This window comes from Macadamia integrifolia, chromosome 4 (genome assembly GCF_013358625.1).
Source record: "Macadamia integrifolia cultivar HAES 741 chromosome 4, SCU_Mint_v3, whole genome shotgun sequence".
In the NCBI taxonomy this organism is placed as follows: domain Eukaryota; kingdom Viridiplantae; phylum Streptophyta; class Magnoliopsida; order Proteales; family Proteaceae; genus Macadamia; species Macadamia integrifolia.
The window spans coordinates 27,071,943-27,091,505 of NC_056560.1; the positions used below are offsets into that span (position 1 = coordinate 27,071,943).

Sequence of the window (19,563 nt, forward strand, 5' to 3'; positions counted from 1 at the left end):
AAGAGGTCCTATTTCTTTTCATGGTTGCGAAGAGGACGAAATTCTGAGCAAAATGGAAGTGTTCAATTGCAAGTACACATTCGTTTGGTCAACCGTACAAGTGATTATTCTTTTTGGGTCAGAAAAAGAATAATAGATCAGAACTGAACCGAGATGCAGAACCAGCCCATCTGCAGTTGTCCCAAATGTACAAAGAATATTCCAAATGCCAACAAGGATCGATGGACCATATCCTTAAGTGATTGAAGATTCGTTTTTAGTAACAACAACTACCTAGTGTAGTTGGTGAGTTGTGGTGTGTAAAATCCCTTACTTATTAGGAGGTCTCAAGTTTGAACCTCTTAGTTGCCATTTTGTTGAGGTTTTTTTTAGAAGATTTCTCTCTCCTACTCATCACTCAAAGGAGGTCGGCCAAAGGGTTTCTTACGCAAGAGGAGAGAGAAATAAGGAAATAAAGAGAAAAATAGAAAAAAAGGGAGATAAAATAGGAAAGGAAAAAAATAATTTAAAAAAATCGTCCAAGATGCTGCCCACATTTGAAGAAGAGAGAGAAAAATTAAAAAAAAAAGGAAAAAGGAAGCAAAATCGTTGGAGATTCCCTACTTCCTACAATTCTCTATCTTCTCTCCTCCACCTCATCAACAAGATAAAAAATAAATCTTTTTTTTTTTAGAAGCTAAAATTGTTAGCTTCCCTCCCCCATTCTCTATATAATAGAATTAACACAAGGGGAGGAGGCACTTCATTCTTCTTCTAGGGTTTTTTTTTAGTTGCTCTATCTCTTTCTCTAGTTTTCTCTTTCTCTAGCTCTAGTTCTAGGTTTGCTTTAAACACTTTTGTAAGTTATTTTTATTCAATTAATGCAAGCACTTTTGTTTTTGATTCAGTCTTTTATTTTTATTGTTTAAGCAATTGAAGTTGTAATTTTCAAGTTCTAGTTCTAGGCTTAGTTCTAGGTGTGACAAGAACAAGCTATGAAGCATGTCTTTCAAGTTCTATTTTTTTTTTCAGATTTGTTTCCTCTAGTACTAGAAATTTCAAATTTGGTTTAGTCCAGATCTGGTTTTTAGTACTGGTAGTATCTCAAATCGATCAAGTTTTCAGTTCAAGGGTTGAAGTTCAAGTAAGTAGGCTCCCTCAGTAGTCTTCTCTCCTCCCTCTCATTCCCTCTTCTGACTACCCTTTCTTTCTTAATTTAGGATTTTAATTTCAGTCGTTATATTATTGCTATCCCTATCCCCCAAGGTTCATGGCCAGTGTATGTGTTGGCTTTGCCCCTCCTAGCCATAGAACCATCAATTTATTACTTTTATTTTAATTGTCTCCCTTTCCCTTAAGCCAGGTAGAGTAACCCTTGTAAGAGTGACTCTCTGATGAAGTAGGGAAGCTCATATTATGATGCATCCCTCGGGCTAAGTAGAGAAACCTACTTGTGAGTCTCTCTCTAGCTTTATCCCCTTTCTTTTACTTTATTTTTATTTCAGCATTTTTTTCCTTTATTTTTTTTTTTTAATTACGTGGGGTGTTTATTTTCAGCTATTTATTTATTTAATTTTAATTGTGTTGCTTGTGTATTTAAATTCTTAGATGATGAATGATTAGGACGTTATTTTAGATACATATGTTTAGGACGGTAGTTAGAATTAGATCACAACCATTAATCGGTTCACTTTTGCATTATTAAAAGAAGCAAAAAAAATAAAGTGGTTGCTCTCCCTATGTTCGACCCATAGCTACACTAATCCGTGCGCTTGCGGTTACATTTTAAAATCTCAAACAGCTGTCAAAGGATCAGATCTTGATCTGCATCCGACTTGATTTCAGTAAATTAATAAGGCATTGATCCAATCCATCCATAATCATGACATGTTTGATATTTCCTCGACCCAATCTAATTATGATCCAACCAGATCATAAAGGACATATCTGGTCAAAGCACCCGTTTGATGGAAAGGTCTCCCTTTGGATTGGCCACATGTTAAGTTTCAGTTTCTATCTCCCTATGTGGCCCTTCTGTTGAGGGTTGATGTCTCTTATACTGTGGACTTGGTTGTGGGATGCTTCCGAAGGGCAGTTAAAAGCCCATAGGGCTTGAGACCCGGAGGATTTACATGGGGGTAATTCCAGAAATTTTTATCTCTTTGTTTCCCTATAAATGGTTAGTGATGATGGTTGTTAGGATTATGGGATTCTTTGTAAGCACAGAGAGGTGTGAGGAGGTGATGCAGTACCAAGGGTTTACACAAGGAGAACCAAGACCAAGGTCAACCCAAGTGGCTGACTGGGTCGACCCAGATCTGGTCCAAGTCAGCCCACGATTTGGGCTGCTGATGGGGTTCCTAATTAGTCATTTAGTTAGTAATTTAGTTTCTATTTTGAAGTCTTAAATTAGTTTCTAATTTTCAGTCATAAGGCTTTCTATTTTGTAAGTTTCTATTTTCAGATTTAGTAACTAGTTGAGTTTCTAATTTTTTGTTTCCTATTTCAGTTTTTGGAAACTAAAGTTAGTTTCTATTTCATGTAACCCCTATCACTATTATAAATAAAGCTATGGCTCTTTTAATGAGCCACGATTTTTACAAACTACATGGCTGCTGCTGCTGTTTTCTCTGCAAGAGAACTTCCTTGTGTTTGATCAAGGTATTGGGTTGGTGTTCGATCCGACGACTCTTTGCGGCGAGAAGTCCAAGAGGTTCATCTTCAAGTGCTCCTTTTCTCCTTCAAGGTTTTTTTTTTTTCAAGGGGTTTATTGCTGCTCAACGAACCAGGTATTTAGATTCCACTTCTGCCCAGATTTGCCTTAGATTTCACAATCGGTTCTCTGCTATTTGAAGCACTTCCAGCCATTGGTTTGAGCTATAAATATGGTCAATCTTTCCTCCCAACCCAAGTGAGACTCGACCTTGGTTTGGGCTGATTCTGGCCAGCCAATTTTAAGAGATTAAAATTCTCTTGAATTTTGTCCTGTAGTGACCTTACAGAACAGGAACCAGAACCGATAGGTCTGATTTGTCCTCTTCTGTTTCTGTGGATTCTTATTATGGTCTGTGAACTGTTAGGCTTCTATTCCTACTTCTGGTTAGCCCTATTATCTGGTTTGTAGTCTGGCCCCATAGACTCCAGCTTCTGGGTTCGAGATCTGATTTACAGAGGGTTAATTTTTTCTTTAATTCTGATTTGTGGAATTGCTGTCCTACCTTGGGTAATATTGGTTGTTCTTCTGATTAAAAGTTCCTGCAGTTTGGGCTGGTTTGACTTGTCAAATCTATTCCTACATTTGGAGGTGGGTGTGTAACCCCAATAACCACAGAGAGGCGTGAGGAAGTGAGGGTTATAGGAATTCTTCGTTAACGAAAATTGCTCTCATCCCTCCATGGACATAGGCACCTTGCCGAACCATGTAAAGTAAATTCTTGAACTGTTTGATTGTATGATTGCTCTTTCTGTTTGTTTTCTACATTGTGTATAGGATTTTGTTCCTACACCTTCATGTTAGGACTTCTATACTCGTATTTTCAGCGGTCAAGACAATATACTCCATAATGCAGAAGTAGGTTACAACTTACAAGTAAACTACCCCAGTTTGTTTTCATGTTAGGGTTTCTAGACGAGAGTTCTTGCTGCGAGTTTCGGTGTTCTTAAGAGATCTCCCTTGTAAACTTTCTTCCATCATATAGTGAATCATCTTCGCCTTCACCCGTGGACGTAGCACATCACATCGGTGCTAAATCTCTGTTCCATCTTGTTTTAAATCTGTTTGTTTTCTTCAGCTGTTTGTTCTAACAAGTTTCGACCAAGATTTAGAATAATGCTCCAGAGTGATAGTGTTGGTTGTTTATGTTGATGATATTATCCTCTTAGGTAACGATTTATTTGGTATGGCAGATGTCAAGGCCTATTTACCACAAAATATTCAAATAAAAGATTTGTGTGCTCCTGGTATTTCTTAAGGATTGAGGTTATTTTCAATAAGAAAGGAATTCTTTCATCTCAAAACATGTTCTTGACCTTCTTTCTAAGACTAGTATGTTAGGTTCCAAACCTGTTGATACTCCAAGGGATCCTCATTAGAAGTTTGGTGCCTGTAATGATAAGAAGTTTGCAGAAAAGCATTTAATATAGGAGATTGGATGGTAAACTCGTCTACCCTCATGTGATTAGGCCTGATATCTTGTTTGTGGTTGGTGTTATTAGCTATTTCATAGAGAATCCCAAGAAGGCCCACTAGGAAGAAGCATGTCATATTTTGAGGTATCTTAAGGGTGTACCAGAAAAGGGTCTTATATATAAGCCTCATAACCATATTAATCTTGTTGGGTACTCTAATGTTGATTGGGCCAGTGCTGAAGGAGATAGAAGGTCAATTAATGGATACTATCATACTACACATTTTTTTATGGTAATCTTGTTACTTGGAGGAGTAGAAAACGAACTACAATGGGTAGGTCACTAGGTCTAGTGATGAAGCCGAGGATAGAGCCATTGCTCATACTATAATTGAGTTAATGTGGTTAAAGTCTTTACTTCAGGAGTTCAGATTTCCAGTCACTAAGCACATTGAAATGTATTGTGATAATTAGGTTGCTAATCCATATTGCAAGTAATTATGTTTTCCATTAAAGAACTAAGCATATTGAAGTTGATTCATGGGAGATGACGTGATAAGAAAGGTGATCTCCACTCTGTTTGTCAACTCTGCTCAATAGATTGGTGGTTTGTTAACCAAAGCCTTGTTTAAAAGAGTCTCTTCAGGGTTGTTCCAAGCTGGGCATGGGTAATATTTATGTTCCAGCTTGAGGTTGTTACAGTTACCACGAGGGGTTTTTGTAATGATTCCTTTCTTATCAGGGATGTATGTGTAATTACACATAAGTTTTGTTCTTACTAGTAATTATAAACAGTTTCTATGTTATAAATACAGCATGGTTGGTACTCACTGTTAGGACTACAATCAGTCTAACCATGAGCCTCAGTTTTCTACTTCTGTTACCTCTTCTCTCCTTTCTTCCTCCTTTTTTTTCTTTCTCTTCTTCCCTTCTGCGCAGGTGCTGGTTTTCCTGTTCTGGTCTTGTCACAGAGAGCACGTCAAGGGAGATGCCATGTGGCAGATGTTTGAGCTGTGTTGTGCGGCCTCTCAACACAGGGCCGTGTGAGCAAGTTTTTAGTTTCAACTTCTTTAGAAAAAATCAAAACAATACAACAAGATATTAATATTATATTACCAAATCTGATTGATTTAAATTCAAATCAATGGGTGAGTGATCCATGAGTCGATCAGCTCCTAATTAAATTCAAACCAGATAAGGGTTATCCAACTCAAATACAACCAGTCGATAGCCCTAACAAGTATGAAGTAACCACCACAATCTGATGATAGCACAGATCTGGTCTAAATGACTAGTAATCAATGTTAAAAGAAACCGTATGACCATAAAATCACACTAGCGATGTAGCATAAATTGTTCAAACGACAAATTCAAATTGATATTTCCAAAAAATTACCATATGACTTGAAGTTTTTTAGTCTAAGACACGAAAATTTAGTAAACAAAAATAAAGAGGGGATAGATGTTGAACTACAGCTGTGAGACATGAAAAACTAAAGCAGTAATTTTTATGGACCGGTAATTTCCTTGCAGTCCTGGCTTCAGTTTTGGTTAAAAAGAACTTCACATGCTGTATTCCACAAGCCAGCATCATGACAGATTAACAACTTAAATAAAGCTTTGGTTATTAAAACTAAAACCAATATCATCGTAAGAATAAAGGGATACAGTTCACATAATCTCAATTCAGATTGCCTTCGTGTCATGACATTTATTTAGCATTCTCTTCGCTCCTAAATACATGCAAATGTGAAAAGTATATGTCATACAGGTTAGAGAAAAATTTCTTTACCAACCTTAAATGACAAATCTGCATAGGTATGGACTGATTTTGATTTGTGACCAAAACTTCTATTGACAAGCTCTGACTCATTTACAGCATTAAATTCATATCCATGGGTGGAAGTATCAACTGAGCTACTGCATCTGTCTGTAACCGTAACTTCACTTGAATCAGCAGTAATGCTTGAGTTTTTAACATTTTTCAGAGCATCTATAGCCCCCTCAGCAGTCAGCAGCCAGTTCCATATTTTCCCATCATCAGTAATGGAGATCAAATATGTCTTGGAAACAAAACAATGTTTATGCCAAGAATCTAAAGAGGCATCAGAATCCAAAGCAAATGAAGAAGCATCATGTGGATCAGAATAAAGCTTGCCAACATTTTGAAGGGTAGCTTCAGATTGGGAGAGGACAACAGCAAGAACAGAAGGAGAAGGAACAGTTGTTCCAATCGAGGGTAATAATTCTTCCATTGTGCACATCATGTGAACCTGTTCTCCACTGCAATAAGCACATAAATATTTCCTAAAGTTCAGTGAAAGATGCTCCAAGGAGCTTCCAGAATAAATGAGCAACAGTTGAATTTTTTTTTTAAGGGGGGCATAGGGGGCGGGTGGGACTTAGCATAGCAACTCAAAACAAATATGAGTAAGAAATTGATTCTCCAAACTTTAATTGACGACAAACATAAGCTTGACAGATAGAAGAACCAGTCAAAATAAAAGGCAACATTCACCAATGAAATAAATATCAGAATACCAACACTGCTAGACAAAATACAATAGCTGCAAGTAGCAAGATTTTCATGGTTTCTAGATCAGCATATATGGGAAAACTTTCAGCCAATAGATGCTATGCTGCAATATCTCCCAAACTGTGTAAAGAGCAATAAATTACAATGTAGTGCTGAAATTTTTAGCAACTTCATTGATGGTAGCTATACTTCAGGAAAACAGTGACAGACACCATATAAAATTCCAGAATGTAATCAATCCATGACCCCTTTTTTCCTTAAAGCCTCTCTAGGCAACTAAATCCCTCAAGAACCAACTCTCATAAGCTGATTAATAGCCCAAATGACCACACTTCCCAATCATTTGTAGCAAAACCACATCCTACAGAGAAACCAAGGATAAAAGCTTGGATTTCTTCAACTCAATGGTCTTTTGCCCTTTATTCTTCCTCTTTTTTTTTCCCCCTCTGTATTTAGAATCATGGTTTCATGTGCTTACAACAGGTCCATGTATTAAAATTTGAATTTATTTGGTGAAGAAGCAGAATATCTGAAATTCCTACCTTAAATCTCAATATTGACAGTTCACGAAATCATATTTCATTCCTTGAAGGCCTGTCTAAAGGCCTCATTGCGGTAACCTTCTGAAGGAGTTAGTAGATCTTAGCCAAGTCACCCTCTTAATTAAAAATCTTAGAAACACTATCCCAAAAGTCCTTGGCAGTTCCTTTCCCATATACCTTCTGCCAATCTCAGGTTTCATAGAAAAAATCAACCAAGTCATAATGGTTGAGTTCACGGCCTCCCAAATCTGATATGTGGGATCACCTGAAGGAGGAGCCTTAATGGTACCAGTAATGTATCCTAACTTCCCCCGACTTCGCAGAGACAACTTCACTGAATGTGGCCAATCCAAGTAGTTGGCGCTCTGCCGCTGTCCCACTTGACAATGGATATCTGAGTATTAGGATTTTCAAATGCAACTAAACTGGGGTTGGTACCACTCAAATGGTCAAACCACCAACCAAAGCTTCCTTAGGTCCACTGACCACTAACATGATGTATGGATACACCTAGAAAAATTGGATATTGATATCCAAACCAAAGTAGTGCACACTTTACCAAAAAAAAAATCCTTCCCAGTACTCCCAAAAAAAAAAAAATTCCAGCAAGGGAGCAAACCATAAAACTTGAGAAAACTCAAATCACATACACTAGGTGCAGCTTCATTCCATACCAACTCACAAGACCAAAATAAGGGAACTCACCAACACAAAGCAACTAGAATCATCCCACATAGCATTTCAGATCAACGAAAAGGCAAGAAAGCCAAAGCTGGCGGTACCTGGCAGTCTATGGATGAAATAGTTCTGCTCCAATAACTCACACCCTCGGCAACCGATGGTCCAAGACTCTAGGGGGTTGAAAGGGGACCCTTGGGAGATTCCATCAAGCCCAGCCCAACTCAAAAACAGGCCAGATGAGGGAGAGATAAGAACTGGACTCCAAAGCTGGCAGTAACACAAAAAAAATCAAGCCCTTGTTGATTGGAGCTTGAATCAATCTTCACAGTCCCCAAATCTACTTCCAATGAGTCTTCTAATTGACGATAGAACTCCATTAGGTCTTCTAGGTGTATCTTCTTACATACATGCCTACATGGTATATAGCCTCTATTAGGTCCCTTAACTTTTCTAAGGTTCCAAGAAAGGCACAAAGAATGAGTAGGAACTTTTGGTCGACTCTCAAACCTTCTTGGCTCTGATTCCAAGTTGGAAGTAAGCAATGATGAAGGTAAGAGAGAAGAAAGGAGAAGATGAGAAAGAGAAGTGTGCAATTTTTTTTTTTTTTTGGGGGGGGGGGGTGGGGGGGAGAGAGAGAGAGAGAGAGCGCTCTTCCCACCTATATTGATTCACTAACATAATAATAGGAATTATATACACCTCCCTAGAAGGTAAAAGATAAAAAATGAAAAATACAATATAAGACAACAAGAAAATAAACCAGTTCCCAAAATGCCCCTATTACACACCTCCAACAACACTACATTATTACACAAGCAAATGGGAATTTACATGAACTATCATCACCCGTGATGACTTCCAATAACGAAGCAATTTGCTACACATCAAATTTTAACTAATGGTGCCCATGAATATCCAAATCTAATACAAAGGTCACAAGATCAATGAAGAGCAACATCAACGAACAAACCCACTGAAGCTGCTCAACCATGTTTAGGAAACATCTAGCTCAGGACAGAAATTGTCAAAATTCCCCACAAAATGAGAGCATAAGCATTGGAATCTCATTACACCCACCCAACTTTTTTGTTGGCAACAACAAAAATAAATAAAAATATCAACATAGGATTTGGACATTTATACCATATAATTCACTTGTATCACATTGACAAAAGGAACACAAAATCCCCATCAGAAAGATCTCTTCTTTACCTCATGCAGCACCATGACCTCCAACTTGCACCAAGATGACATCTCTCAACCCTAACAAGCATTTAGTGCTACTATGCTATCCCAATCAAGCAATAGAGACCCAAAGCCCAGATCCGTTACCAGATTCAAACATTCTCTCCCATAAAAAATTCCATAATTTTTTTCCCTGCAGATACCGCAAGGAAACGCAAATGGAGTTAGTCTCCAAAGACACCTCTCTCCAGGCCAAAAGTTCTCCAAGGCCATGAAGTCAAAAGGTGCCCAAATATCCAAAATGGTGAAAGGGCAGACTCAATTAACTCCAAGGAAAACAAGCATTAGCTACCTGATACCACTGCAAAGTTCAAACTGAACAAAAGACATGACCCATTTTCCTCATCCTCGCACATGTAACAGCTACTTGCTAGCCCATCGCTTTAAGGCGCTCTGATCCATAGTTGTCACGGCGTCTAGGTGACCCAAGGCATCAAAGGAAGCCTGGAAGCAAGGCAACCAAGGGGCCTAGGCAACAACTTGACCACTATGCTCTGATCAGTTTTCTACCTAGTGTAACCAGTAAGCACCCAAGCAAAGTTGTCTTTACTTGTGGAGCTGAAGATCCTCAAAGGCTTGAAAATAGACCAATCCCTACCCCATATTATTGCGGTAGGAATTTACCACCAAAGCCAATTAAACCCATATATCCATATTATTCAATGTAGAGTCTGAACCTCCACAATTTAAATTTTAGCGAGGAGACATTTCTGGTGGTGCATCTCTCCTCCAGAATGTATTTATTAGAGAAAGGAGTTCAGACCACCTTGCAATTTTATCAGTAAGCTATTGATCCATTTTCACATTCTTCATGATCAATAGACAATATAAACTCCCAGAGGGGTGGAGTGAAAGACTCATGTAGCATCTCTCCATCTGGCCAATCGTCCCCAATACCTGACTTTTTCAAAATCCAACTTCGAAAGCACCCCAGCTCACAGAAAAAGGATTGCTTTCACTCTACAAACCTTTTCCAAACATCTAATTTAAGCCTTGCAATCAGTTTGAAAGACACCTTCTATATAATCCCACCTCTCCTCCAAACAGATCGTCTCTCAGGCAAACCCCTTCTCACGTGACACTCCCTATTCACTCATACCACACCAGGTTTTGGATAGCACAGGTCAAACCTTGCATTCTCTAATCAACATTTGCAGATCCAAGGAGGTCCAAAACCCTAGCTTTCCAACTAAGCCACCAATTACTCAAGCTATAGTTTTCAGCTTTCCCCCATATTCTAGTGACTAGCTATAATTTTCCTTTCTTCTCCTCATGGCAGCCCAAGGTTTATAACAAAAAATCAGCTAAAAAGCTCTCCTTATATTAAAAATTTGGTTTTCATTTTATGCAATATTAATGTATGTATCCATGACAACCAACTGAAATGAACCACTTAAAAAAAACAATTATTTTATTTCTGGGAATGAGTACAGTATTAAATATTTGTAGGTACAACCGTACAAGCACATATGAAGAGTGTGGACCTTGGCATAGTTGTCAAGGCGTCGCCTAGGCAACAGCCGCCTTGTTGCACTGCATGTCGCCTTGTGTTTTGGCACTTATTTATGCCAAATATCATTCAAGTAAATGTTTCATTTACTTAAGATATTATTCATAAATAAACAAATACCCCCAATTTGAATCCAATAAAAATAGTTTAAAAATCAAATTCCAAAAGGATAAAAAGTCAATCCCCCAGTCCAAAAACAAAAACTGGATTTTGGTTATAGGGACGATTTTCAACTTTTAAATGCTGGGGTTTTTCTCAATTATGAAAATTTTATAAATTCTATCATGTTAAAACATTGCTAAAAACCAAAATTCCGGTAAATTAATATTTTGTTTTGATATTCATAAAATTATTTTCATTCAGGCGATTTTAACAGTATTCGCACACTTAAAAATAAGTTTGACTGAAGCATAACTTTGTCATTATAACTCATATTTAAGTAACCTTAGACTTGTTAGAAAGTTTGTTTTATGTTATAATTAATACAAAAAGTCTCATGTAAAAATGAAATCATTTGACCAGTCAAACTTATTATAGAATAAGAGCATTTTTCTAAATGTTAATTTTTTATAACTTAATATGACTTAATGTTAATTTTTTATGATTTGATGTGGCTAAATGTTGATTTTTAATGACTTGATGTGGCTTAATCTTGATTTTTTATAATACAAGGTATATATAACTTACTAAATAATGTTAGAAAATAGGGAAAATAAAAAATAACACTTATTCGCCTTGTTCGCCTTAAGGCGGGCGCCTTCTCGCCTAGGCGCTTAGACAACCCTCCACCGCCTTGGTTCGCCTTATCGCCGCAACAACTATGGACCTTGGTGCAATGGTAAGATTGCTCCATTATGACCAAGTGGTCAAGAGTTCGAGTCAGGAAACAGCCTCTCCGTGAAGAGGGGCTAAAGCTATGTACATTATGACCCTCCTCAGACCCAACAGTGACGGAAGCCTCCTGCACTAGGTACATCATTTGTTTTACAAGTGCATATGAAGTTATGAACTGTATCCGTGTCATTTGGATCCCTTGTTTCGACATCTGATACGGTGGAAAAAACTCCTGGTTCGGAAGAAACTGGATATAGTTTACTCTGATTCTTAAGTCAAAACTTAAAAAGTAGATGCCGCTGAAGCATCAGAATTAGCTCAACACTGGATTGGGAAGTATACTAAACAGGTCCACAAACAGTTAGAAGAAGCCAATCATTGGAAAAGGTTTGTGAGAAACAGAGGAATTGACAGTATATTTGACCAAGAAGGAACCTGCAATGATAATGCAGCTCGTTAAGATTAACGTGAAGAAGATAGAAGATGAATTGTTATGTTGATTACCTAACTTAAGGTTCTCCTTTGAACCATAAAAGAATGAATTGTTATGTTGATTAACTAACTTAAGGTTTTCCCTTTGAACAACAAAAGAACAAGATTCGGACTTTTTTGAACTTGCTTCCGTTGAGGGGAGCGGAGGGGTTGAATTAACAATAGGCCATCAGCACCATGGTAACATAAGTTCACAGGCAACATGTATATTACTTAAAGAGGCACAAGTCAGAGATTGCGCATTGTGGAGATAAACATTCAATCAAGGTTCTAATAGATATAATATAAATTAAAAGAAGCGTAACTTAGATACCAATTTTGAAGCAGTACCGTCTACAAGACTGACGATATATGAGTTGGTGTTTGAACATGTAACCTATCTTACAACCTCTCAAGAATTTTAGTTTTCTTTGACGAATCAACAGTAAGAAGCTGTAGCAGCAACTACCTTTAGTGTAAATTTGAAACTATCGAAGTATAACAAGAATGCTGCAAGTCCGAGCGATACTTACTCTTTCCGCTTCCAGGTGCTGAGCTTTCCATCAAGATGAGCACAGTATAGCACGTCATTGTCCGGATCTGGCAACACATCCAGAAACTTATTGCAGCCCCGGGGCAACCCAGCAAAAGAGAGCGATGTCTCGTATTGCAAATCGAACACAAACAGTTCTTTGGGGAATGTAACAAAAAGAATGAACCTCCACTGTGGTGAGAAGCTGAACCTCGCAACAAACAGAGGGAATACCGCAAGTGCAGGTGCATTCGAACCAGAAGCCACGTCTCTCTCAAATTTCTGCAGCTCACTAGAATCACCAACAGTCGGGATCCGGTGCTCCTTGATAACAACATCGTCGTCACCGTCCCCAAGGACCATAAGGGACAATAAGAACCCCTTGAGCCCCAAGGCGCAGAAATGTCTGGAATCGAAGGGATCACGGCGAATGCAGGACAATAATTCAAGGGAAGCGTCGTATTTCCAGATGCAGCGACCGGTGGAGGTGTTCCATAGGGCAAGGAGAGAGGGGCCACTAATGGAGGCTAAGAGCCAAGAATCGGCACGGGCACGTACCCAACAGAGATCCTGAACGCCAAGCTTGGCTTTATCAGAGGAAGGATCGAACTCCATCCAGAGAAGAACGACGCGTAGGCGGAAGTCCCAGAGAGCGATGCGGCCCTGACGGTCTCCGACGGCGAGGTGGAGGTGGGAATTAGAGGGTTCATGGGTGAGGATGTCGCGGCGGAGTGGCTGAGGGGCCCAGCGGACAGATGTTACGAATGGGGCGAGAGCGATAGGGTAGGTAGAGGGTGCGGGCATTGGAAGCACGCAGAGGAGCTGCATGGATCGAGCGTCGACGACGGTGACGCAGCTGCCCGCGCCATAGGCCAGGAGGCCGCTGGTACTGTAATCTACAGATCCGCCATTGTTTCTGCTTGATGGACCTGGGAGCATACAGTCCCAGTAATCCAGAGGGGATCGGGTGATGGACATTATCGATGGATTGCAACCTTACAGCTTACCGAAGATGAGAATCATAGTCATAAGATGACTAGAGGAGCAGAAAGGGCATGGCCATGTCTCCAGCACTTGTTCGTTTGATGGTTTTTTATATTATGGGGTTTTGCTGACACTTATTCTTCTTCTTCTTCTCCTTCTCCGAGCTGCCGTTGTAACCACCATAATCTGAAACGTTTAAGCTTTGTAGGCTTCGTGGTTTATTTTCATTTGGCCCCAGAGTTCTCGTTTTTGGTAACGATTTGGCCCCAGAATTCTCAGGGTCTCAAGACTACAAGTCTTGATTCTTGAACACATCATATCAAAAGTCGTGGGACGTAGTGGACCGTCAACCTTGTCGGGGCCCGACCGGATGGTTACTTGGGTTCAACAATTTTAGTTAATGGGGTGGAGGCAGGCCTAACCAAATCGGAAATGAGTTTGTAGCTCCGTCTGTCCCGCATTATCCGCGTCACTCCCCCTATGGGCCCTGGTCTTCTATGAACTCACTAGACGCTACCAGCTGTAGGTCTGTTGTAAGACGCACAAGGTCATGTGTTCAACCTCCGTCTATAAACGCCAAATCAAATGGATTATTTATTGGGCCGGCTTTGATTTAGGGCAACGAATGAAAATTGGACTACACTTGATCAATCAAAAGCCGCATCGAACGTGGAAATCAGACTCAAACTAGTTTAAAATAATATCAATCTGAAAACCAGAAGAATGTTCTTTTTCCATAATTATGTATAGAGAAAATCAACTCTCTTAAGGAGCATCCGAGCATGGCCCCTCCGCTAGGGCCTTGGCCAATGAGAGAATGTGTGGGTATCAATCAAGAGGGTCATAATGGTTATTTTCACTCTCTCCATTTGGGCATAGGGGTGCTCCCATGGGGGGAGAGAGAGAGAGGAATTAGTGTATATTATGTAGTCAGACATGAAATTCAATCCTATATGTAGGAAAAAGGCTATGTGAGCATAAGGTGTTTATTATGCCGAGACACATAAGTTATATATATGTTTATTATTATTTTTTTCCCTTTTATTGAAATAATGAATAAATAAATTATTACAATGTATCATGGCGTAGAGTAAGCCTTAGGTTTAGAGAACCCTTCCCCTATATATAAGGGGGAAACAAGTTGTTTGGTTGCGTGGCCCTATGCATTGTGCCTAGACACAGGGGTGTGTAAAATTACCACCATATGCCACTTCCTATGAAATATTAAAAAAAAAATTATATACACTCTCATTGGCCCCGGCTCTGGTGCGAAAATAATCCTTTATTTTTCTCATCCCTGTTTTTCATTGTTTTGCTACCTACAGAACGCGACACGTGGACAACTTTAAGACCAACGCACCGGATGTAATAATCCTCACCCAATCTTGACCGTTGGTCTCCTTGTTGTTCACGTGTCGCGTTCTGCAGGTAGCAAAACAAGGAAAAACATGGATGAGAAAAACAGAGGATTTTGATCCCTCTGATGCTGGGGTCGCACTACCAAACAACGATCTCTTGCCCATATATATATATATATATATATATGTAGGGAGAGTGTTATCTACAAGGGACCGCAGCCTTTACCAGTGCCCCCTACTATATGTCTCTATCATATGTCTATATTGGACATTTCACATAAGTGAGGAGAGAGACAAACTATGGTGGAGGCTGCACTCCCCCAAGAAAATAGCATCCCATATATATAAAGAAAAAGAGATCTAAAAGTAGTGTGGTTCTTACATCTAGACACAAAGTAGAGTGAAATGATCACTTCACCCCTTATGAAATATGGAAATCCCATGGTTGTTGATGCTTCCATGCACGCCTCCATTGGCCCTCGTGCTGGTGCAAGGGCAGTGTCACATTGTCTTTTAGGAACCCTCTCCCATATACATACATGACAAAACCAAACCAATTACAATAGACGAAAAAAAAAAAAACCTGAACCTGACTTTGGACCAAAACCGAATAATTCGTTATTGAAATGGTTCAGATTCAGCCCAAATGAAACCAAGCTGAACCGATAGATTGACACCCTTTTGTGGAAGTCTTTTAGGGGTCTAGGCGGCTGAACATGTAATTTAATAACACCCTGTGCAAAGTGCAAACCATTGAAGAGACATGATGGTTATTAAAGAAATGCATGAAATATCAAAATTAGGTTGGCTAACCCGATCTTACCTTTTTTTTTTTTGTTACCGAGCCCACCTTTAAAAGCTTTATTGGACTATTCTTTTTTTCACCTGTTAAACTATTTTTTATTATTTTGCAAATTATGTGTTAATATATTATGGGAAAAGACTTTGTCCAAGCGTGATTTATGCGTAATGCTCCCATGTCTATCTCTTTCTTTTTTCTTTAAAAAGGCATTCCTACCCTTTGGAGGAACAGAAACAAAGACATAGATGGTAACGGAGCGATCGTTCAGACCATGCTCCTGGACAAATATCTACTTCTATATACTTCTCATGTGTGTGAATTGAGATCAAACGGATATGAGAGAAGTAGCTCTGATATAATATAAATTTTCATTACAAAAGACCAATATATGATAAAAGGAAGTGTTCACAGGTATATGAGAAAAGGTAATTTCCGATTCAAAATCATTGTGAAACTAAACACTTTTAACACTTTAGTTACTACATCAATAGAATATACAAAGGTAAATAATAAAAAGCAACTCTCGAAAACAAAGAATTTGTACTCTCATGTAGGAAAGATCGATCTACTTTTGTTATTATCAAAAGGAAAAAAGAAATCTGCTTTCTGTTAGGCTTTTCGTTCTATTCTTTTCTCATATAGAAATGAATTTATAAAAAAGATTGAACTCTTTTTTTTTTTTAAGAATCTAAAAGATTAACTTAAAATTTACTCCAACATAAAACATATCGTACCACTTGATGAAGACGACCTTAGTACTATATGCACACACAAAAAAATTTCATAATAACATTTTATGGTCATCTACGTGGTCCCAATATTCATTCCCATAATGGGTTGGAATTGATGATAAATGTGTTGACCTTTTCCTATATTGAATATGATAGCCGATCATGCCAAGTTTCTCCTTTTTCATGTAATGATGTCAACCAAAAAAAAAAAAAAGTAATGATGATATAAAACATGATAAATATGCATGATAGAATTTATTAAAAAAAAAAAAATAGAGCATAATAGGAGATGGCAAAAGCTTAGTTGAACGAGAAGATGCCATATTATTATTATTAATAATTTTTGTTTTTCTAATCGTAAGTACAGAATTTTATTAAAAAAAGTTGGTGAAGAACAACTCCTACCAACAAGGGAAGAAAGTATAAAGAGTAGCAGGATCAGCTACCAAGTCTTACTAAGCGTGAACTTAGAAGCATCATTAAAAATGAATTCATCTATTTTTTTTTTCTTTTTGGTAAATAGAAATTTATTTAAATAAATGGTACAAAATACACAAGGTTTAGACATGAGTATCTAGAATCAAGGAATAGAATATGATCAATTTGTCGGACATGTTATTGATAGGGTTTTTTCAGATTAAAGGAGGGACAAAACAAAATATTTTCCTAAAAATAACAAAACTGTAAACACAGTCATCAAAGCAAGTGGATTTGAAACAAACATTTATAGAAGTGGAGAAGACAACATTAAGATGGGAAGAACAATCAAATGAACTACCCTATTAAGAGATCGAGAAACAAATAAGAAATGCAAACTATAAAATACAAGAAAAAATGAGAGAATGTTGTCAACAATAGTAGAAGTCACCCAATATAGGGAGTAGATCATCCTTGATCCAAAGCACAAAGATGACAAGCAATCAGTCCGAGCAAATGACAGATTGAGAATATCAAACTGCAGAGCTAATATAATACTATCATTTATAGCCTAAGCTGCAAATGCAAAGAGACAAGGACCATAGCTTTCACTTGTGCAACAATATACATACTCTCCACAACAGGAGTAGAGAATGACACCTCATTCACCAGAATGGGAGCTTGAAGCCCATGCAAATATCTCATTTTTGCATGGTAGGGTTATAAAAATCCACGAGAAGCGACTAGGCGTATTGTATGTGCCAATTGCTATTTAGCTAATAAGTCCGTGGGTTTTAAGGTTCCACAAGGTACTTCCTGATACTGTATTTGAAGCAGTTATTAGAATCCCTTTAATCTAGAAATATTTTGTGACAAGTGAGGCAAACCCTCTTTGGATTTGCCCAAGATCTTTAGAACTCATTAATTTCTTTCAGGGGTGGCTTGATTTGGGTACCCATATATAACACAACATGACCAGGAGGAACACAAGAAATGCCTCTCACCATAGAGAGGGGAACGACCTGTGGGACCTGAGAGGAGAGGCCAGTTAGACAATCCTCAATGCAAGCTAGAAAAGGATGATGCCAAAAAGGCAAGTTGGCTCATGTCGAAAGACAACACAATTTGTCTTCAAGATTTGCCAAGCTAATGAGGCCGATAGAATGGTAAAAATAGTAAATTCTGACACATCCTTAAAGTGAGTTGGAATAAAGACAATCCAATCCAGGAAGCGTGAGTTACCAAACAAAGAGGAACCCAAAAGCTTTAGAACAACACAAATCATGAAACCAAGGAGGGAAAATAAGCCAATATGTCACACACAATAGTGACAGGATTTTTTAACCCAAAACATTTGTGATATTATTCAGAGCCTACAGTATACAATGAAATAAAATAGATTTGAAAGATGTAATTCATTTCATCTTTATATTCTGATGATGTTTTTGACAACTTATTCTATGGTCAGACCTTTCAAGTGACACTAATATTGTTGCAGAGATCAGTAAGATTATCTTTCAATAACATTTTGATTGTTTTAATGGTAGTCAACTAGTAATGCTAGTTGAGATATACCAAAATCATAAAATCAAATAGCTATAGAGGAAACAAATCTAGAAATAATAAATGGAAGGATCGTTTATAGCCCGTTCAAGCCTATGAGCCTATTATAGCCTAATTATAGCCATTTAAAGACTGTTTGTAGTCTATTTAGTTAATTAATCTATTTTAGTCTCCATTATTACAATTAACTTGAGCTCAATTATAGACAAAAAATTGACCAATCGAATAGAAATGTGTTAATGCTCTAGTCTATGGCCGATTACTTAAACAAACAGAAACAACGGTGAGGGGCCTTAAATGATGAAGGTTGATTAGGCCCGACCAATTGACACTAATATAAAAACTTACCTCTTGAAGCAAGATTCCAAAAACTCCAAAAAATCATAGATTTTGAAAAAATTATTTGCTTCTTAAAAGTGACATCTTTTTACCTTGGTGAGAAAAAGAACTTTTTTAGTTTGTTGTGGATCTAAGTCTTGATAATGAACAAGCAACTGGAGCAATTGGACGACTTGGAACTTGGGAGGTCAATCCATGGCAAACCCAAATTGTTAGTGTAGCGGGAGACCAGTCAAAGGCCCAGATAGAACAAAGGTAATCTAGCTCTCCATAGTCATGTCAAGGCCCAAAGGTCGTCCTAGGCCTGATATGGACCTAGTAAGCCCAATACGGGTTGGCCCAGACGTGACCCATTAATTAACCTGTTAAAAATGCCTTGGCCAGGCTTCCACCAAGTATTAATCAATCAAAGACAATGGAGGATTAAGTTTGAAATTTTAAGACATTATGTGGAGAGAGTTTCTCAACTTTACGAAGACATCAAGGATCAGAATAACTTGATATCAACTCCAAGGAGTTAGTCAAATTGGTAACGGAATTTTGCCTTAAAAAACGTGTGGTTTTGAGTGGACTCTTCTTACCTCTATAGGGCCATTCATATGAGGGTGTTTAGTGCTCTTCAGTCTTCACTGCTTTTGATGAAAGTTGAGTGGTTCATGACCTAGTTCATGCGGCTGTGAGGCCAGTATGTGCTTATGAGACTAGTCAGGCCAAAGACCTGGATAACCGTTGTCAAGAAAAAAAAAAAAAAAGAACAAATTGATACTAGACTATAATTTTATAACTCTCAACATCTCAACTAGGGAATCATAATTTTATAACTCTCAACATCTCAACAAGGGAATCAATGAGGAGATTGGATTGTTTTTCTAGTCTATCCTTGTCTTCTTCTTCTTCTTCTTTCATTTTTTT

The 19,563-nt window shown here is 38.1% G+C and overlaps 1 protein-coding gene across 2 annotated transcripts in view; it reads right to left on the bottom strand.

Annotated features, from left to right (window-relative positions):
* The window catches only part of LOC122076736 (WD repeat-containing protein 11), a 32,050-nt gene extending 18,340 nt beyond the window's left edge, over window positions 1-13,710 (bottom strand). For both annotated transcript variants that reach the window (XM_042642231.1, XM_042642230.1), the window contains exons 1-2: window positions 12,459-13,710; window positions 5,903-6,389 (exon numbers count right to left, since the gene is read on the bottom strand). In XM_042642231.1, coding sequence (XP_042498165.1) covers window positions 5,903-6,389; window positions 12,459-13,435 — 1,464 coding nt within the window. In that variant the 5' untranslated portion in view covers window positions 13,436-13,710. The remainder of the gene's footprint in view (window positions 1-5,902; window positions 6,390-12,458) is intronic.
* Window positions 13,711-19,563: the final 5,853 nt, after the last annotated feature.